Source organism: Condylura cristata, unplaced genomic scaffold (assembly GCF_000260355.1).
Source record: "Condylura cristata isolate star-nosed mole 26May11 unplaced genomic scaffold, ConCri1.0 scaffold00028, whole genome shotgun sequence".
NCBI classification, from domain to species: domain Eukaryota; kingdom Metazoa; phylum Chordata; class Mammalia; order Eulipotyphla; family Talpidae; genus Condylura; species Condylura cristata.
In genome coordinates, this window is record NW_004567129.1 from 13062875 (window position 1) to 13082854 (window position 19980).

The window sequence follows — 19980 nt, forward strand, 5'->3', positions numbered from 1 at the left end:
TTCCTCAAACTGCTAAACATGGAGCTTCCCTATGCCCCAGCAACCCCACTCCTAGGTATCTACCCAAAAGACACAAAAACACTGATTCAAAAGATGCCTGCACCCCCATGTTTATTGCTGCTTTATTTACAATCAGAAAGACATGGGAACAGCCCAAATGCCCAAGAGTGGCTGACTGGATTCAAAAGATGTGGTACATATACACAATGGAATATTACTCAGTAACCAAAAAAATAAATAAATAAACACATGCCTTTTGCAGCAACATGGATGGAACTGGAAAAGATCATGCTTAGTGAAATAAGTCAGAAAGAAAAGGAAAAATACCGGATGGTTTCCCTCATAGCAGGAATATAATAGACCAGGTGAGAAAAAAATAATAATAATGAATAACTATATACCAGAGACATTTTATGGGGGTGGAGTGGGGAACATGATCAAAAACTGTGGGGGGGGGGATGCACTGGACTATGGTGATGGCACATAGGTGATTTGGTGATGGGAAGCCCACCGGGATTATAACTGAGTTGGAAAAATACACAAAATGATGTAAAAATAAACTATTATTAAAAAAATTAAATTAGTGAAAAAAAAAAAAAACAAACAAAACCAAATGTGTTCTGCCAATAAGAAACTCACTTCAACGATGGTTGCTGCAGCTGGTTGCTTTACTGTTTGAGTTGTAACCATGGACATGCTTTAGCTTTTCAATTAGCTGTTAAAATGTATAATGAGATCACAAAGAAGCAATGAATTGTGCTCAGAGCAAGGGAAGGAGATCAGGAAAGGCTACAGAGAAGCCAGCCTCAAACTGCTGAGGAGAGGTTCTGTTAGGGGGAAAGGATGTCCTGAACAAACTCTGCAGATACAGGTTTTGTGGACTCCACCCCCTACTCCAGTCACTGAAGCTACAACTCCCAGCAATACCAAAGGGAGGACTGTGAGGACCCAAGGGTGGAGCTAAGCAACCACCTTGAGACTTTTGGGATATAAATGAGCCATGTTGAGCTGAGGCACTCACTCTCCCTTGGCCTTGTGGCTGGTGGCTTGGTTCTGGATCAGTGCTATTGGGGTTCAAGTCAGCAGAACTGACAGGATGCACTAACTAACTTGTATCTCTCTCTCTCTTTCCCTGGGTTGTTCCTTTCCTTTCCCTTTGTAAATAAACCCATTATTTACCCTTTTTGTGTGTGCCTGCAGTGCAGGTGAATCTTAAGCATGCAGGTGAGGACTCACAGACAGGTGGCCCAGTTCACTTTGGGCTGCCCTGTAACAGTTCAAGGGGAAGAGGGTCAAAGGCAGGAGGAAGCTGTCCTGCAGAGAGGAGAGCTGAGTACCTGACGGGTCTGGCGGGGTAGGGAATTGAAGCCGTGCAGCTCTCCACTCACCTTCTCTTCTACGATATATTGTTGGTCAAACTCTAAGGAGTAGAACTCGATGGGGAAGCTGCAGGGGTTCTTCACCACCACCTCGCCCTCGTCCCCAGCTGCATGCGGCAGCAGCGGCCCCAGCTCCAGGATGGAAGGACTGAACTCCAAGTGCGGCTCCAGGCCCTGCCCCTGCACCAGCAGAGTGAGCTTCTGAGAACTCTGGGCAATCTGGAACACCAGCGTTTGGCTGTAGGATTTCTGGAAAAAAGAAAATCAACATAAACACTTTTTCCTGCTACATGCCATGTGGAACTGCAAAACATTTTTTTCCTGCTACATGCCATGTGGAACTGCAAAACACCGGTGAACAAAAACCGATCCTATTTAGGTTGAGAGAGGAGACTTTTTAAACCGAGAGCACTGTCTACGAGTGTATTAACTCTGGGCACGGTGATGCCAGGCACCCTATGTGCTTCGGCCTGAGCAGGAGGCCTCCAAGCTCCCAAGCGTGCTCAAACGTCACCCCACCACCACCTGCACCTCTGGGCTCTGCTTTCCCAGGCTCTGCTCTGCACAGGCCAGGGGGAGCAAGGGGCAGGCGTAAAAAGGCAGTCACACCCCCGGACCTGACATGAACCAATGACTCAAGGTCGACTGTGTGCAGATCCTCTACTCTTGCTCCTAGGAGGGAGCAAGTGAATTTTGTGCATCTCCCCAGCTTCCCAGTGTGATCCAGCCCCAGTCTCCAAGGCAGCTGGCTGGCCGACGCAGCTTTAATCAGTCGCCTTTTCCTCCCCCGCCACCGCCTGCCTGTGTCAGTGCTCCTGCATGCCCAGACAGCCTGCTCGCACTCAAAGCCTTGCCTTCAGATCTCTCTCGGAGAATCTGATGCATTTTCTTTATTTGAGGTGTAGGTAAGAAGCAGGTGGGTGATGGTAAGATAGGGCACTGATTTCATCTGATACAATTAAAATCTCAATACTAGTTGATAGTGACACCAACCGCCCTAACCTATGGTCACTGGAAACGTAGTAAATGCAGATTCACAGGCCTGTCCCTCGAGATCCTGATACGGTGGGGTCAGGGGAAGCTCGAGGCACCTGTGCTTTTAACCAGGTGACCAGGCTGCTCTGATATAGGTGGGCTCATGAGTTGGGCTCGGAACCCTGAGAGGCTCCCTGCTTTGAAGAGCTCCAAGCTATGTTGGTGCAAGGGTCAAAATCTGGTGGGTGGAATGCACACGGCCATACAGGGACACACTCAGAAAATTCTCTGTAGGGTACAGTAAGAGAACATGTTATGACTAGGAGGCCTTTCTATGACGTAACAGGTTTAGCACCTTAGGACCCACACATTCTATTTTAACTTGTTTTTTTTAAAATGTAAATCTTTCTAAAAATTTTAGTTCTTTTCTTTGTTCTCTAACACAGTATTATGAACATATGCTGTACTATCGAAGAGGCGACTATGTGGGCTCAGTGATTTTCTGTGTGGCTGACACCGAGGGATACAGATGTGAACTGAATGGGCTAATGCCAGTTCCTTGGACACAGACCAAGTTCCTCTCCAGCTGGGGGAAACTTAACATGACCAGTTCCAACTCAACATCCATGGAGCCTCTTAGACAAATCTGTTTTTGATATTGGTACTTCCCTTGTTCAGTTAAACATCTGAAATCTTGACTAAGCCCCTTGACAGCCTTGCCATGCTTGAAGACTGCCAACTATTAATTTTCTTTCTTTTAAAAAGGGTGGGGAGAGTTTGATAATGATGGAAATAGGGACTTTATTTTAGAGGCAGATATGAAGTCATTCACTTTCCTTCTTTCTCACTGTTGATTTTTAAGTATTCCTTCAAAGCCATCCCCAAGGACATGAGTGTTAACCACAGGTATTCTGTAAAACTCACACAGATTTTTTTTTTCATTTAAAAAAGAGCAAATCATCTTCCAGATGCTTTAGGCTGTGAGAAAAATTCTGTACAATGTAACCTCTTGCGATCCCCTATGGCTCTAGGATTTTGTTATTTTTATTGTGTTCTTTGTGCTGATGCTCTTCACAAAAGAGACACTTGTGGGGCGCAGGAGGCTGCCTACCAGGAGGCACTTCTCTTATCCTCACACAACTACCACATTGACAGCCACAGCACACTACGTCAGAGCAGCAGGCACATTAACTCCTTGAGGGTCCCAAGTGACCCTAGAAGGTGGTCTTGCAGGTTGATAAGGTCTGGCCTGGAATTTTAGGGGTCAATGCATTCAAAGTCACACTTTAAGAAAGGTAAGCACTATGCCTATACCCTATGTCACCCAACACCCCTTGCATGGCCTGGGGCAGGTCCCCTGTTTGCAGTTGCCTTTGCAAACCAAGAGGGATTAAAAAGCAGGTTAGGGCCCTCCCTCGTGGCGCAGCAGGTTAGAGCACAGTACTAAAAGGCTAAAGCCACTCCAGCATGAATTTGATCCCCGCCTGGAGATGATCCATGGCGCAGCAGACCTCTCCTGACCCGCCTACAGTTCCCCTCAGCAGTGGACTTTGTCAGTGGGCCTGTGCTGCTCCCCCATCTCTGGTGAATCCTCTCACCAACTCTGCACCTCTGGCCTGTACCTCAGTTCTGTATGCATAAACAAATACATCTTTAAAAAAAAGTCTTTAACATAAGGTTAAAGAGCCTGTGTCAATTCAGATGAGGGTTTTTGTTCAGAGTTTAGGTATGGTACTTGTGACATTTTCCTTCTAGGTTGGGAGCTTATCGATTTCTGAATTGCAGTAAGGGATTTTTGACATGTGATCCTGTTATTTTGTTTCATCTGTGGTGAGGCTAAGTAATCTGCTCAGAGCCACCTGGCCTGGAAGGGGCGGGGGCGGACCTAGAGGCAGAGGCCACTAAGAGTCAGGAGGTTCGACAAGTCTGCCGGCTCCAGAGCTGGGGCACGGAGCCACCAGACCTCGTGGTCCCACCTTAGCCAGAGGCACTGGAGATGTCATATTTGGATAGCAAGACCCGGGTTACTCGAAGCTTCCCTGGAGCTCATAGCCGTCCGGGAATCTGAATAAAACCACATTTCTTTATAACTTACCTCCTCTTTGGGCATGAATTTCACTTGTACGTTGGATCTCTCACCAGGATCCAAGATTCCAGAGGAGGGCTGGATCTCAAAGATCCGGGTCTTTGGCTTTAATTCAGCATGCAGTTTCCGTTTTAAGTACTTTGGCATGTGTTTCTCGAGCTGGTTAATAAGTATCAGACAATCAGATCATCCCTACTGAAAATGGACTCATTTCATCCTCTGTTCACTCAACCTGCGTTTACGGAGTACGCCCCAGGTTTCGGGGATCACAAAGTCAAGATGTGGGACGGGGTCATGACCAGACAGGCCCTGGAGTGTGAGCGAAGGGCCCAGTCTTTCCACTGATGCCATGGCTGCCAGTGAGAGTCTGGGGCAGGGGTGCGGAATGATGAGGACAGCACCGAGAGTCACAAGCCCGACTGAAGAGGGGGTGGCCACAGGGGCCCACAGGTCACAACTCACCTTACTTACAGGCTGGTGGTTGTGGACAAACCATTCACAAGGGACTTGGAGGTGGTTGGAGAGCTGAATCGTCTCCACGAGGCACTGCCCACACTGGACTGTGGCAAAATCTACCTTCCCACAGGACAGTGACATGGTGGGGACGGTCACCTTGGCTTGGAGACAGATGTGAATGGTTGGCCCTCCGACCACCTACAGAGGGCATGAAGGTGCTGTTACTGGGTCTGCTCCGTCCCAGGGTGACCAGCAGGCAGAGCTGGAAGCTGGGACGGTGAGCTGCATCTCACCTTGATGGGCAGGGTGACTTCTTTGTTTCCAACGGAAAGTCCCGCCCCTTGTGGGTCAAATCTCACTTCAAATGTCTCCGTTTCACAGTAGGGCAGATTCTTGACACGATCTAGCTCAGTACTGAAGCCTGGAGCAAGATCAGTGAAATTCATTGGTGGGAAAGAGGATAAGCAAAGCACAGCTGCTCCAGATGGAGACCCGGGGGTGGAGTTAGGAGGGGCAGGAGGGGCACATAGAGGGTCCTCGGTGGCCCCAAAGTGTTTCAGCAGCTTCCAGGACAGCAGAAAGTCTGCTCCAGGAGGACAGGGCAGGGGACACCTTGTTGGGAAAGAAAAGGGCAGCAGGAAGGGGCCTCCTAGCCTGTTACCCGTGTCGTGAAGGATGCGCTTCTCAGCATGGAAGGACACTGGGAAGTGACTGGTGTTGGTGATCTTGATGATGTGGGTCTGGATGTCACCGAGGATGATGTAGCCAAAGTCCAGGATGTACTCCGGCAGATGGACTCTGAAATGGCAAACAAGCCCTCCTTACCATTTGCCTTTCAAACCTGAAGGCTGCTGTTCTCAAAGGGATGAAGTTCAGAGCACTCCTCTCTCCTGTGCACACCTCCATTCTGTGGTGAGCTCAGAACAACTGATGAACTGGAGACTGGAAACAAGACACTTCCCCCAGAAGTCAACACTGTGTCTCCCACGTTACTGCAAAGCCCAGCTGACCTGCCCTGACAGACCCGAGGCCAGGCCTGTCTGCTAGAGAGAGTCGGAGGATTCAACTTGGAGGGGCAGAGACCCGATGGCGGGACTGGGCTAGGGAAGGGCAGACAGGTGAGGTGAGGGGATTTCACCACATCATCCCGGAGCACGCTGGCGGGCTGTGATGCTGGCTCTGCTGTGTTCTGGCACAAACTGACTCACTTGGTCAGTTTGCGGCGGCTCCGATGGCTGAAGTCCTCCGTGGGATCTGTGGCATAGTCTTGAACTATAAGTCTCTCTACTTCCATCTGGAGCTGGGCACTTAACTGGAGCCAAGAGAAAGAGCAAGAGAGCAAGTTCTTCTAAAAATGCATCAATGGGAAAAACTGGTTCACACAGGTGGGTGGACGAAAACCCCAGATATCATAACGGTCTGTGGTTCTCCTAAGGGCTGCGGTACATACATGGACCCACAGCATAGCCTCAGTGTGTATCGGCACTTCCTGGGAGGCTGAGGCAGGGTAAACAAACAGGGGCCACTTTTGAGTAGCCTCCCAATCAGAAGGGATGAACTGGTGCAGATACAGTGGAAAACAGTTTGGAGAGTCCTCAAAAAATTACAAATAGAACTACCACATTATCCCCAAATTTCACATTGGGTATTTATCCAATAAATAAATAAACTTACAGTGATATATACACTTGTATGTTCGATTGCAGTATTATGTATATTAGCCACGAAATGGGAGCTACCTAAGCATCCATGGATGTGTAAATGGATAAAGAAAATGTGGTCTGTGTGTATACTATATATGTGTATACACGTGTGTGTATATGTACATATCTATAGCATATACACATATTCCATTATATGGATACATATGTGTGTATACTATCTATGTGTATACACACATATGTATATACACACACATATGTATATACACAATGTAAAATGAATCAGTCATAAAAAAGAAGGAAATCTTGCCATTTGTGACAATATAGACAGACCCTTGAGGGAAGAATGCTGAGTGAAATAAATCAGAGAAAGATATAAAATACTCTATGGTCTCACATATATGCGAACTCTAAAAAACAAGAACCAAAAACCAAAATAAACGAGCTCATGGATATGGAGGAAAGATGCATGTGTGTGGTCCCAGAGGCAGGGAGTTGAGCATGGAGTGGGCAAAATGGGAGGAGGGAGAAAAAGTACAAACTTCTAGTTATCAAATAAAGAAGTCATGGGGATATAATGCAGAGCATGGTGATGATAATTAATAAGACTGCAGCCATATCTGAAAGTTGCTAAGAGAAGATCTTAGCACCCAAGAAAAAAAACTGTCAATATGCATGGTGACAAGTCAGCCAGACTTACTGTGGTGACCATTGGCAACACATACATGTATCGAATCATTCCACCTCCAGAACTCTTCCTGAACCCAGCCAATTCTCTCTGCGCCTAAGGTGTTTGCTTTTGTTTACACATCTACCATCTCTCATCTAGATTTACTCCATCAGCTTAAAAAAGTAACCCTGACACATCTGACTGCAGAACTGGGTCAGCCTGAGCGGGAGGGTGGTGGGGTGGGTCTGGGAAGGGGTGGGGCATGCTGGAACATGGTGGTGGAGGATTATTGGGGCACAAGTGGTGGGCACAGTGTGAAAACGTACATTTTTATAAAATTCAAATCTGATTACTCAGAACCCTTGTTGAAACCGCCAATAACTTCCTGTCACCCGGAGGATAAAGTTCAAAACCCTTCCAGGTTCACAAGGAGGCTACTCAGGAGTTCTCCTTCGCTCCTTTACCTCCCTCCCTCTTTTGCTTTATACAGCGCTCTTTTCTTCTGTACCACAGATGACCATGTGCTTCCTGCCCCTGGGCCTCTGCATTTACTGCTGCGTTTCCACACGCGTTCTGCGCAGAATGAAGCCAGTCTTACCTCGGAAGCTTCGTCCTCAGGCACTTCCTCAGCTGTCTCAAATTGGTCAAATACTTCATATTTGTTGTACTCTTTTTCTAGGTTTTTCCTGGCCTGGTTCAAAAAGGTTTCATACTTTTCATTTCCTGTGGGAGTTGGAAGGAGATGTCAATCAGGGTGGTTAGGAAAACATGGACCTTGCTGAAAGCACTGACCCTCAGCTCTGGGTAAGCTCAGTGAGGAGGGGAATGAGCCTTTCGACACTCCACCAGCCATGTTTTCCTATTTCAGAGGGGGAGGTCATGGTAAGTGAGTTGAATTTCAACCAGAGACCTCACTGAGTTTTTTTTAATTTTTAAAAATACATTCATTACCTAATCTTTCATTGTTGTACAATGTACGGTCTTCCCGTGAAATCCCCACCACCTGTTCACCTGTGTGTCATCACCAAAGTCCCTTGTGCTCTTCGTACCCCTGTCCTGGTCCTTCTTCCTCCTCCTCCCCGCAGAATGTCTCTGCTCTATAGTTGCCTGATGACTTTGACTTTTACTGTATTATAGTTACTGTTTTCTTTAAAATAATTTTTTTTACATCATCTTTCATTTTTGTACAATGTATGCTTTACATCTCGGTTGCAACCCCCGTGGACTTCTGGCTACCAGCTCACCCATGCGCCGTCACCACAGTCACACCCCTGTTTTGATCCTATTCCCCTCTCTGCCCCCATAGAATGTCTCTGGTTTATAGTTGTTTGCTGATTTTAGTTTTTACTCCTTGGGTTTTAGGAGATTATGCATTAGCGGACCTGAGAGTGTGTCACTCGCAGGGTGACCCCCAGCTTGGTTAGTCCTTCCCCCTCTAGCACTGACCATGGCATCGGGGACCCCTCATGCTGGATGTCTTCAAGTTAGACTTCACAAACATTCAATCTCAGTGGGTGCAAAGAACACATGCAGGTCAAGTTGCTTTAATTACAGTGAGTAAGCTACACTCCCCCAAATCAGGGAGGGGAGGAAATCAGGAGAGATTTCTATCACCCAAGTTCACCATCGAGTCACTGCAAATTCAAATACTCGGGGGGAGGGTGAGGAGGCAAAGGACTTCAGGCAGCGGGGTCTGGGGTGCAGAAGACCCACCCAATGGTATTCACAGGAAAGATTAAATTTTTTTTTTGCTTTATCAATTTATTTGTTTGATTAGAGATGACAGAGCAATACTGTCACAGAATTCCAAAATTGCCAGTTTCATTTCAGGTTATTATTGTTTTTAAATTACACTTGTTTATTTTCTTAGATGGTTGTTAATTTTTGTATTTTGAGTTTCTCCCGTGAGGTGCAGCCCCCATAAGTCTGAGGCACACAGCAGGGGAGAGGGTCAGAGAGGGTTAAATCAGGGCAGGGAACAGCACAAGGGACTGTGGAGACTGTCACGGCTGCCGGGTGTTGCGAGAACTATGGGGACCATGCCTGAGGGAAGAAGCCAAATACTGTCCAAGCTGAATGGTGCTGTCCCAACCATGTCTCCTGCCTTCCTGGGGTCACCGGTCACCCCGTTTTCAGCCACATGGCAAAGCTTCTCCTTCCTGCCAGTTACATGTGGGGTCAGATGGAAGCATTTGGCTGGAACTCTCCAGGTTGGAGTGTAACCAGTATGCCCTAAGACTCACCAATGTTTGTGCTCACATTTTGGGGTGCGGGAAGTTAGGGTTTGATGGGTGATCCCCCAGAGGTGAACCACTGACTTCGGGGAGCGGGTGAGGCAAGGCTGAGGTAAACAGGCTTAGTGTGAGGCGGGTGATGGAGTGTGGGTTTCAAGGAGCTGGAGAAGGGATTCACGAGGAGAAGTGGGGAGCTTCTCTTGGCCCTTCAGCCTGCACTCCAAGCCTGGAGGAGAGAGCCGGAGAGAGCCTATGACTGGAAGAGCTGCTCAGCTGTGCTTTGGGGTCAACCAGGACAAGACATGTTGTCAGGGAAGTGGCTCCTGGGGGTCAGAGGTGAAAGGGAAAGCCTCTGATGTCATGTGGGTGCACACCCTCTGGAATGGCAAATGAAGGGGTCGGATGTCTGTGGCTGCCTTTCTGAAGAGTTTGTGTTGTGAAAACAGTACTCCTGATGGTGTCGCCTTCTCAGAGGCCATGGTGAGGGTGCTCTTGGGGGATGACCCAGGGAGAGTTAGCTGGAGGAGAAGGCCTTTGGAAGTGTAATTTCTGAGTCCTCTGCCATAATTCAGTGATGGCAGAATTGGCCAGTCGCCTTAACTCTGGACAGCCATGGACTAAGCTCTGGTCTCCGAGACAATTTTGATGCTCAACTTGTTTCTGCAACGGAGGACTAACGTAGAAGGCAACTAGAGATGGCTGTCAAGCAAAAGCGCAAGTGCCCATCATTCGAAAGTGCATCTTCTGCTCCCCAGTAGTTAAATACTACAACAGGTCACAGTACCTTTTAGGTTCCTGGGGAGATCGAGACAGATTCGGGGAAAGATTCCTTCTCCATTGAGAGTGATGCTTTCTGGGTCCAGGTGGGCAATCTGTATCTGGAAACTCCTTTGAAAGACCTCAGGGACTCCAGGTAAGTAGTAAACCTTCAACACCTGCTCCTTATGTGAACTGATAAACCCCTATGCAGCAGAAAGACCAGAGAGAACTTTAAAACCTGCAGTTGGTGTTGCTTCTGGTACAGACGTCTAGATAGGCCCCAGGGGTATTGTTCTGGTATTCACCACTCAGCTTCACCCTGCAGGATTCACTCTCCCGAAGCTATGAGGAAATGACAAGCCAATGTACAGAGATAGGCAACGTGTGTGACCAGGCATTTCATAAAAGAGGAAACACAGGGCCCTCTCTGGTGGCACAACAAGTTAAAGCGCAGCACTATGACGCTCTCCAAAGCTCTCTGCAGTCACTGCAGCACGAGTTCGATCCCCAGCCAGAGAGCTGACCCACATGGCACAGCAGACTTCTGACCCACCCGCTGCTCCCCTCAGCAGTGTATTTTAGTAGATCTGTCTGTTCTGCTCCCCACCCTGTCTTTGGTAAAATCTCTCACCCCTCCGCCGTATCTTTGGCCTGTAGCCCAGTTCTTGTATACATAAATAAAAAAATATTAAAAGAAATGAGGGAACACAAATGGCAAATAAATGTAGTAACAGATGCTCATTCTTATAAAGAACCAGGGAAATGCAAGTTAAGATCATAATAAATTGTTTTTTCATCCACACAACTGGCAAATTTTACCAAATTTGGTAAGAATGTACAGAAAAAGCAACTCAGACACATCTGATGGGAATGGCAAGGGGAACAGTCACTGTGAAAAACACACTTTAGCAAAATCTTGTGGGTTGGACATGTGCACAGGTCATGACCAAGAAATTGCTCTGCGGGAAATTTTCCTAGAAAGTTTTCACCTGAACAAAAGACCTATATAAGAATATTTGTAGCAAGATTGTTTCTAATAGCAAAATTTGGGAGAAGACCCAAATATGTTTTGGAGAAGAACCAAATATGCTTTTACAGGAAAGTGGAAAATTATTTTCAACATAAAAGGAATATTATTCAGTGGTGAAGATAAATGAATGATAGCTACATGCAAGAACTAACTGGTCTTACTTAGAAGCACAATATTGAGTGAAAAAACCAAACTGCACAAGATTATATTTCTGACTCTATTTGTTTATAAAGTTCACGATAAAGTCTAAGCCCATTAAACAGGGTGGCTTTAACCCAAGGTGACTGTTAGTTTCAGGGGAGTTTGTTTTACTATTGTGCTTTATAAGCCAAACATGCTCTGTCAATTTTTTTTTTTTTTACATACCACAAACATCACATAAAACTAAAAAAATTATCAGTAAGGTCACAATATAACTTCCAGGTTAGTAGCCAGAAAATAAAAGTGACAGAAAATCACACAGCTACACATGTCTGTAAAAGGCACAAAGGGGAAACTAACATCCAGGGAAGTGCAAGTTACTTAGAAGTATATTTATTTTTAAGATTCATTCATACAGAACTGGGGTACAAGCCAGAGGTGAAGGGGCAGTGAGAGGATTTACCAGAGACAGAGCGGGGGGCAGAACAGGCAGATTGATGAAGTGCACTGCTGAGGGAAGCAGTGGGCAGGTCAGGAGAGATCTGCTGGGCCATGTGGATCTCCTCGGGGGCTGGAGATCGAACTCACACTGAAGTGGCTGCAGTTAGCTTGCAGTGCTGCATTCTAACCCATTGTGCTACCAGGGAAGACCCACTTAGAAGTATTTTTTTTTTTCCCACTTAGAAGTATTTTAAAAGCCATTTCTGAATGGGCTCCCTTATAATTTTGAACATATGTTATGAAATTTTGCATATTTTAAGGTGTGTGTGTATATGTGTGTTTGGGTGTGTGTATATATAAGGGTCACAGGCTGGGGGCAAATTTCAGAGGGTGCAATGTTTGATAGTCTCCAGGATTCTCTCTCACATCCTCTTTCTCTCTTTTCTCACCCCTCACCCCTGAGTGAAGCAATCCACCACCTTTCACGTTTCCCACAGAGAGGGTCTCCCTGCACTCCAGGTTTTGAGTGTGAGGAGAGGTGTGGGTCCTAGCTTTTATTTTGAGTACTTATCGATGTGTTTTTCTAAGAAAGAGTTCTCTCATGGTATTCGGAGTGGGGAATTGTCCTTATATTGTTGTTCTATGTTCAATATCCATGTATATGATGGAATTCTCTAGCCTTTTGTTTTCATAATGACAATTTGGCCTCATAATAGGATATCTGATAAAAAATAGAAAAACATGGCGGGGGGAGGGAAATTCCATTTAGAGACAAAACCAAGGGTCAGTTACAAAGGGGCAGCGCAGAGAGGAACACAGCAGACCTGAACGGCTCTTCTCAGCGAGGGCTACTTGGAGTGGAGGCTTGCACATGCTGCCTGCGTCGGCTGGGGCCCAGGTCTGGATTTGGGATCTGCACACCTGTCTCCCATGGTCCTCATGAACTGGAAGGCTACTTACCGAGCGAGGCAGGATGAGTGGCACCCCAGGCAGAAGGTTGTCAGGTGAAGAGTGATGGTCATTCAGAACCTTGAACTCAAAGCCTACTTTGCCGGTGTTCTTCAACGTGATTTCACTCTCTGTGACACGGTCAAATAGCTTAAGAAGAAAAAGAGGGAGAGTGACCCCTCTGCCACCCATACTTTGGGGTGTTGCTACCACCCTGACAAAGCAGGTAACTAGATTCTCCTTGTAGACATGGATTAGTATTTTCCAGGTGTAGAAGCAGGCAGACTCACATTTTAGCAAAGTTGCCCACTGAGGCAGTGGGATCACTAGACCCTGGAAACCAGGCTCTCACCTTAGATCTTTGAACAATTGATTTAGTTCAGTCACTGATTTATGACCATGAGGTGGGCATCTAACCTCATTTCTTCACCATAAAGTAAGCTTTTCAGTATTAAGAAGATTTTGCGTTTTGGGAGGGGGAGAGGGTCAGATCACAGTTCAGATTGATCTAGAATGAAGCTTTTTATTTATTTGGAGAGACATGATAGTAACAGGTCAGACATGTCTTTTTCCCTGAGATTTTGCCTAGATATCACAGCAGCCAGTTCGGCAGGCTCAATAACCAGAAACTGAGGTCACTTCTGGGGTTCTTAGGCCAAGCTAGGATAAGAACTGGCCGCTTCAAAGACCAAACTCTGAGCCCAGACAGAGCCAACTGCTGAGAGGTAAGGAATGAAAGAGAATTTTATTGGTCAATGCAGCAGATGAGGTCTCAAACATGTTGAGTGAATCTGAGTTCAGGCACAATCTTTAATCTATAAAAACAGACAAGCCCCACACCTAGTAGTTAGATGTGCAGAAGCCACGTGTACATAATGGAGGTCTACGACACTAAATTTAATAAGCAGTAAGGTCTCTGAGTACACAACACAAATTATGATTGGGAAGAGAAATTGTAGAAATAAAGAATTAACTGTCAATGATTCCAAGGTAAAAATTACAGAATACAGTATATTATGACAAAAAACTGTATTTGAGTGCCATCAAATGTAAGAAAGTGAGAGATAACCCAGGGGTGAAGCTGAGTTGGGACTCAGAGCACAAGGGGGTTCGGGGCTGCAGAGTGGAAGATGAGAGGGATAATGTAAGAGGAAGCATGCAGACAGGAAGGAGGGAGGTATCAGGGAAGGAGTAAACTAGCTTGGCTTCAAATAATCAATAGGCATAACGGAGAATTCTGAGAAACAAAGCTTACCAGACACTTCGGTTGGTATCTGGTGACATAGGTGTGACTATCCAACCCCTGTTTTCTAGATGAGCAATGTGTCCAAGGCCACAGTCAGTAGGAAAGTAAGATGAGACTATTATCTTAGCTCTGACTATGAAACCATACTCCTTTTTCAGTACTCTGTTGTTCTCCCTTATGTTGCTGTGGTTAATTAGTCCAGGACTGATGGCTTGAAAATGCAATGGGAAAATCTGACAATGACATTTGGGTGGGCTGTTGGAAGAAGCTCTGTGTATTGTGGTTCCTTACTTGCATGGGGTCCATGGGCCAGCAGCTTCAGCACTGCCTGGGAGCTTGTTAGGAATGCAAATGTTTAGGCTCCACCCTGGGCCCACTGAATCAGAATCTGCACGTGAACACGACTCTTGGGTGACTTGTTTGCACAGCAATTTTGAGAAAAACTGCTGCGATTAGTTTCAGCTTGTTTTGGTGAGATGAGTGTGGTAACCACAGTGGCGGTGGGAAGGGAAAACACACCCTGTGGGTTCCAGCAAAGGGGATTAGCAGCCACTGCGTGGTGCAGAGATGTGGGGAGATGAAGGGCTGAGCGCAGGTGGAAAACGCCTTGGAGGTGGGAACTTGAGTCTGGAGAAGGCAGCAGTGCTATGTAGAAGAAACAGCGAAGCTGGAATGGGCTTCAGCATTGAGAGTGAAGATGCACATGGAGTGGCATGCTGAGTTTCAGCGAGGCAATGAGAAAAGCAGGTGAAGATATCTGGCTAATAGTTGGTGGTGGGAGGAAGTTTGGGTTTAGGGAGGCAGATTAAGGATCAAAGATGGGGTGCTGGTGAGGCAATGACAGCTGGGGCACCAGTGGCGATGGGCGCATGAGGACGAGGATGGCCAGGTCCCCTCCGCCCCACAGTTGGCAATACCTGCAGTCCATAGTTAATGTCCATGGTGTCAAAGGAGTAGCTGACCAAGGACGCCTCTCCCTTGAGTGTAATCTCATAAGTGGGCCCACCTTCCACTTCACACAGAGCTTTCGCCTGCGCGACGATGTCACAGTGCCCGTAGAAGGTGAAAGAGATCTGGTGGCTGCTGTGGGGGGGCAGCACTCCATAGAGGGGCAGAATATCAAACACCTGCAGAGAAAGTCACTGGCCATGAGAGCGCCCACCGGGAAGAAGGGTCTGCAAAGGGTAAGTTCAAATTGTCAGCTTACAGATGAATTGCTAACTTGGACTCCTTTGATTCCACGAAAGCCCAACACCCTGAAAACGTGATGGGGTGGCGGCAGCAGTGCTCTGTCAGGATTTAAATTTCTAACCCAGAGCAGGTGCTCCGTCAGAACAGCTTTAGGGCCCATGAGGTGTGACTTACTTCTTCTATCCCAATGGTAAGCATGTCCTCCTGCTCAAAGAGATGGAGGGATTCCTGAAACTCCCGACTCTGGCTTGAGACCGATCCTTCTGTTCCAGTAGAGTTTATCTGTAATTCCCAGATGTTAGAAGGAGGAAGAAAAGCTAGCCTGTTCTCGTGCTAGGTCATGAATGGCTCCTCCCCATGGAGGTAACTGGACATTTTGGTCAGTGTCCAAAATATGAGTTCCAAGCATATTTACCATGGTGTTATTTATAACAGCAAAACTCTGGAAGCAAACTAAGAGGCCTTTAAAAGGAGGTCACTTCACATGACGTGTGATGTAAGATGAGACTATTTGAGGACTTGGAATAACGTGAATGACATGAGTGAATGAAAAGCTGTTTTATTCATGTCAAATTACACTTGCTGGTGGGACACTCCTGCAGTGCGAACATGTGCAAGTCTGGGTGGAGACCTGCACGTTCATTTTTCTGAATTCTTGGATATATTATAGTTAACATCATTGAAAAGGGGGAAAGTACTATGGGCAGGTATGAATTTAATGTGCACACTTCTAAAGACAATGGCAGCTACAAAAAGCTCCAAAGACAGAGTATTAATGAGTCACTGAGTTGTCCTGCTGGGTGTGTATGCGAGGTGTCTACATAGCTGTATCCTGACTTCTCAGTGCACGCTGTGAGGTCCACCCCTCCATGTGGCGATTCCTTACTAGCACCATTTAAACCACTTTCAAAAACAGGGGTTGCATCATGTACATGATGCAACACTAATTAAATGTGGTAATGAAATCCCATCTTTATTTTCTAGCCTTCAGGATCCCTTTTTCCCAGAGGAACCATGCCTGTTTTCTTCTATGTTCCATTTAGTTATCCTACTTATTGAGGGGTTATTAGGAGCCAGGCATGAGCTAAATTCTGGAGATAGAATAGTAAACAAAACAGAAAAAAAAAATCCTGCCCTCACGATGCTGACATTCCAGAGATATCACATGTACAAGCTAAGAAAACCTTGTAACTATGTCACTGGATCTCATGGGGAACACACTAGTGGGTTAATGGCAAGCCAGACCACCGAGGTGCCAGCCCCACAGCTTGGTGGGCATATCCCCAGGTTGGGAAAGTGGGGAAAGAAAATAGTACCCTCACAGGGTTGTTGGGAGAATTGAGAGAATGAATGTTTAAAAAGTAACTTAGAATGATGTAAAACCTGCATGCACTCAATTTTTTTTTTAACCACTCTTATCTTTTATAAATGGGAGCATTCTCTGCACCATTTTGCAGACAGTCTTTTTACTGAGCCATTGAGAGTGCTCCCCATCAGCATTAGAGGATTTCCTCGTTTCGCTCGGGGGACTACCCTGTACAGATGGAACCTGCTGAGCCAGCATCCTAACGGCTGTTTCCGATGCATCTCACTTTTTCCAACAAAGCTGCTGTGTACGAGCACAGTCACATGTGAAGGTGGTCCTCGGCAGTACCGTCCCGGCAGTCTGCACGCGGCAAGTCTGAGACCCTCGCCAGCACCACAGGTCACGGAGGCTACAGTAATTCAGCCCCACTTACAACGTATTCGCTACCCTACTCTGCACTTCCACTGAGACATTTTAAACGACTCTATCACTATGGACTGACAGTAATTTGCTTTTCCAGATTTTTGCTGTTTCTAAAGTGTTGCACCAAACATTGTTTGGACATAGTTCTTTGTGCTTCAGCTGATTTCCTTAGACTAGTATTCTGGGAGCATTTAAACATGTGTCTTTTTAACCCCTCAGGATAATCCCCGTGTTTTTACTATGAAATTATTGATGAAAATATTCCTCCTTTTGCAGCTGCTGTCTAGGGGCCGAGGAAGCACAAATTGCAGGGTTCAGAGATAACCTACTTTTCCAGAGAGAATCTGTTTGGTGAGGTGTCCAGGGTTCCCTCTTGCTGAGGTGTTGGGTGGGTGTTTGGTTGGGAAGTGACTTGGATAAAGTTGGCAGCTTCATCCTAACCAAACCTCAGCCACTCTGCCCCTGGCTCTGCCTTTGTTTTACAGGAAGGACCCCCCCCCCCCCGCCACCATTTGCCAACCTGCCCCAGGGAAAAACAACCGTACATCTGACACATTCACCGTGGGCTCCTGAGTTATTTTGTGTTCCCTTTCTTCAGATATAAACTCTTCGCTCACAAGCGTGGCCCTGGGGAGTTAATGAAACCAGTCACTCATCCAGCAGCTGAAAAGCCCCACCCTCCTCTCTCCCTCTACTGTGTCCCCAAAGATAAGCGGGAGTTCTCACTTAAAGGACACCTTTCTTGAGGGGACAGCACTGTTCTCTCTGTTCCCAAACATGCGGCCTAGGGCCTCAAACTGGGCAACTTCCTCTAGGCTCCAACTCTTCATTCCTGCCCTATCAAGCCTGTGTCTGACTGACAAAACATTCTGGGAAGTTCCAGCAATTTTTCAGGCAATTTGGACATGTCCCTGGTGTCCAGTGCTAAATGTCATCATTGAGTAGAGGGCTGCGTTGCGTGGCTATCCTATTTGTCCATCAGATCCTTTCTGCTTGCTATCCCTGACCTGACTTTGCCTGACCTGACTTGGCAGATCCAGAGGACAGTGTGACAGGAAGGGCTCAAGTTCCCCAGGGCCCAGAAGCCTACGACCTCCTGAGAGCAGAGATGACTTTCAACTCCGCAACCTAGATGCCTACCAGGTCCTACCACCAAGAAAGACACTCACTAAACTGTGGGCTGGTTGAATGAATAAATGAGGGATGAACTTGAGAATGGGAGTTAGCATAGACAAAGGATGCTATTTAAAAAATTAATTCTGCCTTTGCCTTTGCACTTACCTAAAATCACTTAAATCCATCTCAGGGGACTCTATCACCGGGATTGCTGGCGAGGTGACAGATGCTGAGGTTACCACGATGGAATCCACCTGGGACGTAGTGGCGCTGCCGGACTTCCCTGGCCACGTCACAAACCTACAGATACATTGGGGAAGGAACACAGACACACCTCAGCTGCACAAGCCACTGCCCGGGGGTGCTCTTGGTTTCTTAGGGTAAGCCCCAAATGCTAGACCAGGTCAATTTGGCAGGGGCTGCCTTCCGCCTTCCCTGGGACGCCTCTTTTTCAAATCTTACTTCCACTTTCTCCTGAAGTGGCTGCTGACCACCCCTCCCAGTGTGGCCAGGTGTCTCTCCTTTGATTTCCTACCTCACACGTCCCTGTTGGATTGTGAAGCCTGGAGGGCCTGTCTTCATGGTGTCTATATAGTGCTTGGTGGGAGGGGCACTGAGGGTGTTCATGAACAAATGAGTAACAGCGATCCTGCTCCCTGGGCCCCAGAAAGCAAGGTTGGGACCAGAGCCAGGCCCGCAAGGAGCTCGCTCAGCATCCTGCATGACTGCCCGACCTCAGCCCCACTTCTCTTAGGTCTGCCTCAAGCTGGCCCTGGCCAGAGGGTGGAGGGACAACCTGGGGGCTATACCCACTAAACACCGTGTGACCAGCTGTCACTCTTTAGAAGGGCTCTGGATGTCATAAGGGCCAAAGCGGAGAGTCACCCCATTCTCCCTGATCCCTTTAGGGTGTGTTTGAATTTTTATGGCCTTTTGCCCTGCTCATCTCAAACTCTTGATACTAATCTCAACCCACTGTCTCCTCCAGCTTCCCTCTGGCTCCACCTGCACTCTGCTCCACCTGCGCCTCTCCTTGGCTTCCGGGGCCCAGCAGCAAGGTCAAATAATATGTGACATGCTCACATGGCCTCAACTCCCCACTGGGCGCCACCTTCCCTGCCTCTGGAGTTCCCTGCCATGCCGAGTGCCATTTTATAAAATCAGGGCGTTCCACACCCAACACCATACTGAGCATTCCCTAACAGACATCAATTTCACTGAGGAGCAGTTTACAAACGCAGGCACTCACTGTAGGCACGCGGTGTGATGGGTGTTTACGAGTGTGTATATGTGTGTACAACCACTACCACAAGCATATGCCAGACATTTCCATCATCTTAAAAGCTGTGTTGGCCCCCAAACCCCAACTCAGGCAAACACGCACCTGCTTTTTTCACTATAGATTAGATTTGCCTACAGCTTCACAGGAATGGGATAAAAAATATGTATCCTCTTGTGTCTGGCTTCGTCTTGCTCCACGTGACGTATTGGTTCTGTGATTCTAGTGGGTAGGGCCATCCTCTGGCACTGACCAGTACCCCGAGCTCTCTAGCTGTCTTCCCTTTGACAGATGCATAGGCTGTTCTGGGGGTTCACGTACTTATCAACAAAGTTGCTATGGACCCATCTTTGTGTGGACGTGTGTCTTTGTTCTCCTGGGGTAAATCCCCAGGCAGGACAGTGCGGGGTGGTGGCAGAAGCGTGCCTGACATTGGAGGGAACCACCAAAAGGACTCCTTGTGGCTTTGCACTATTCTGCACGACTGGCGAGCGCCTCGGAGAGGCCATCTCCTCACCCACACTTGGTATTCAGGCTCTTAAATTTCAACCATTTGGGTGAGCCTGGGTGACAGCACATTGTGGTGCTCAGTAACATTTACATTATTTCCATAAATGAAAACACTGAGGTTTAATCTGT

The 19980-nt window shown here is 47.1% G+C and overlaps 1 protein-coding gene across 1 annotated transcript in view; it reads right to left on the reverse strand.

Annotated features, from left to right (window-relative positions):
* Nucleotides 1-19980, reverse strand: part of HYDIN (HYDIN, axonemal central pair apparatus protein) — a 289232-nt gene that overhangs the window by 92584 nt on the left and 176668 nt on the right. Inside the window, exons 24-37 of the mRNA XM_004690198.2 lie at nucleotides 18228-18362; nucleotides 17492-17573; nucleotides 17026-17034; nucleotides 15392-15499; nucleotides 14944-15153; nucleotides 12793-12930; nucleotides 10246-10423; nucleotides 7826-7950; nucleotides 6105-6208; nucleotides 5558-5694; nucleotides 5190-5317; nucleotides 4903-5094; nucleotides 4450-4599; nucleotides 1389-1628 (exon numbers count right to left, since the gene is read on the reverse strand). Of these exons, the coding sequence (XP_004690255.1) occupies nucleotides 1389-1628; nucleotides 4450-4599; nucleotides 4903-5094; nucleotides 5190-5317; nucleotides 5558-5694; nucleotides 6105-6208; nucleotides 7826-7950; nucleotides 10246-10423; nucleotides 12793-12930; nucleotides 14944-15153; nucleotides 15392-15499; nucleotides 17026-17034; nucleotides 17492-17573; nucleotides 18228-18362 (1936 nt within the window). The remainder of the gene's footprint in view (nucleotides 1-1388; nucleotides 1629-4449; nucleotides 4600-4902; nucleotides 5095-5189; nucleotides 5318-5557; nucleotides 5695-6104; nucleotides 6209-7825; nucleotides 7951-10245; nucleotides 10424-12792; nucleotides 12931-14943; nucleotides 15154-15391; nucleotides 15500-17025; nucleotides 17035-17491; nucleotides 17574-18227; nucleotides 18363-19980) is intronic.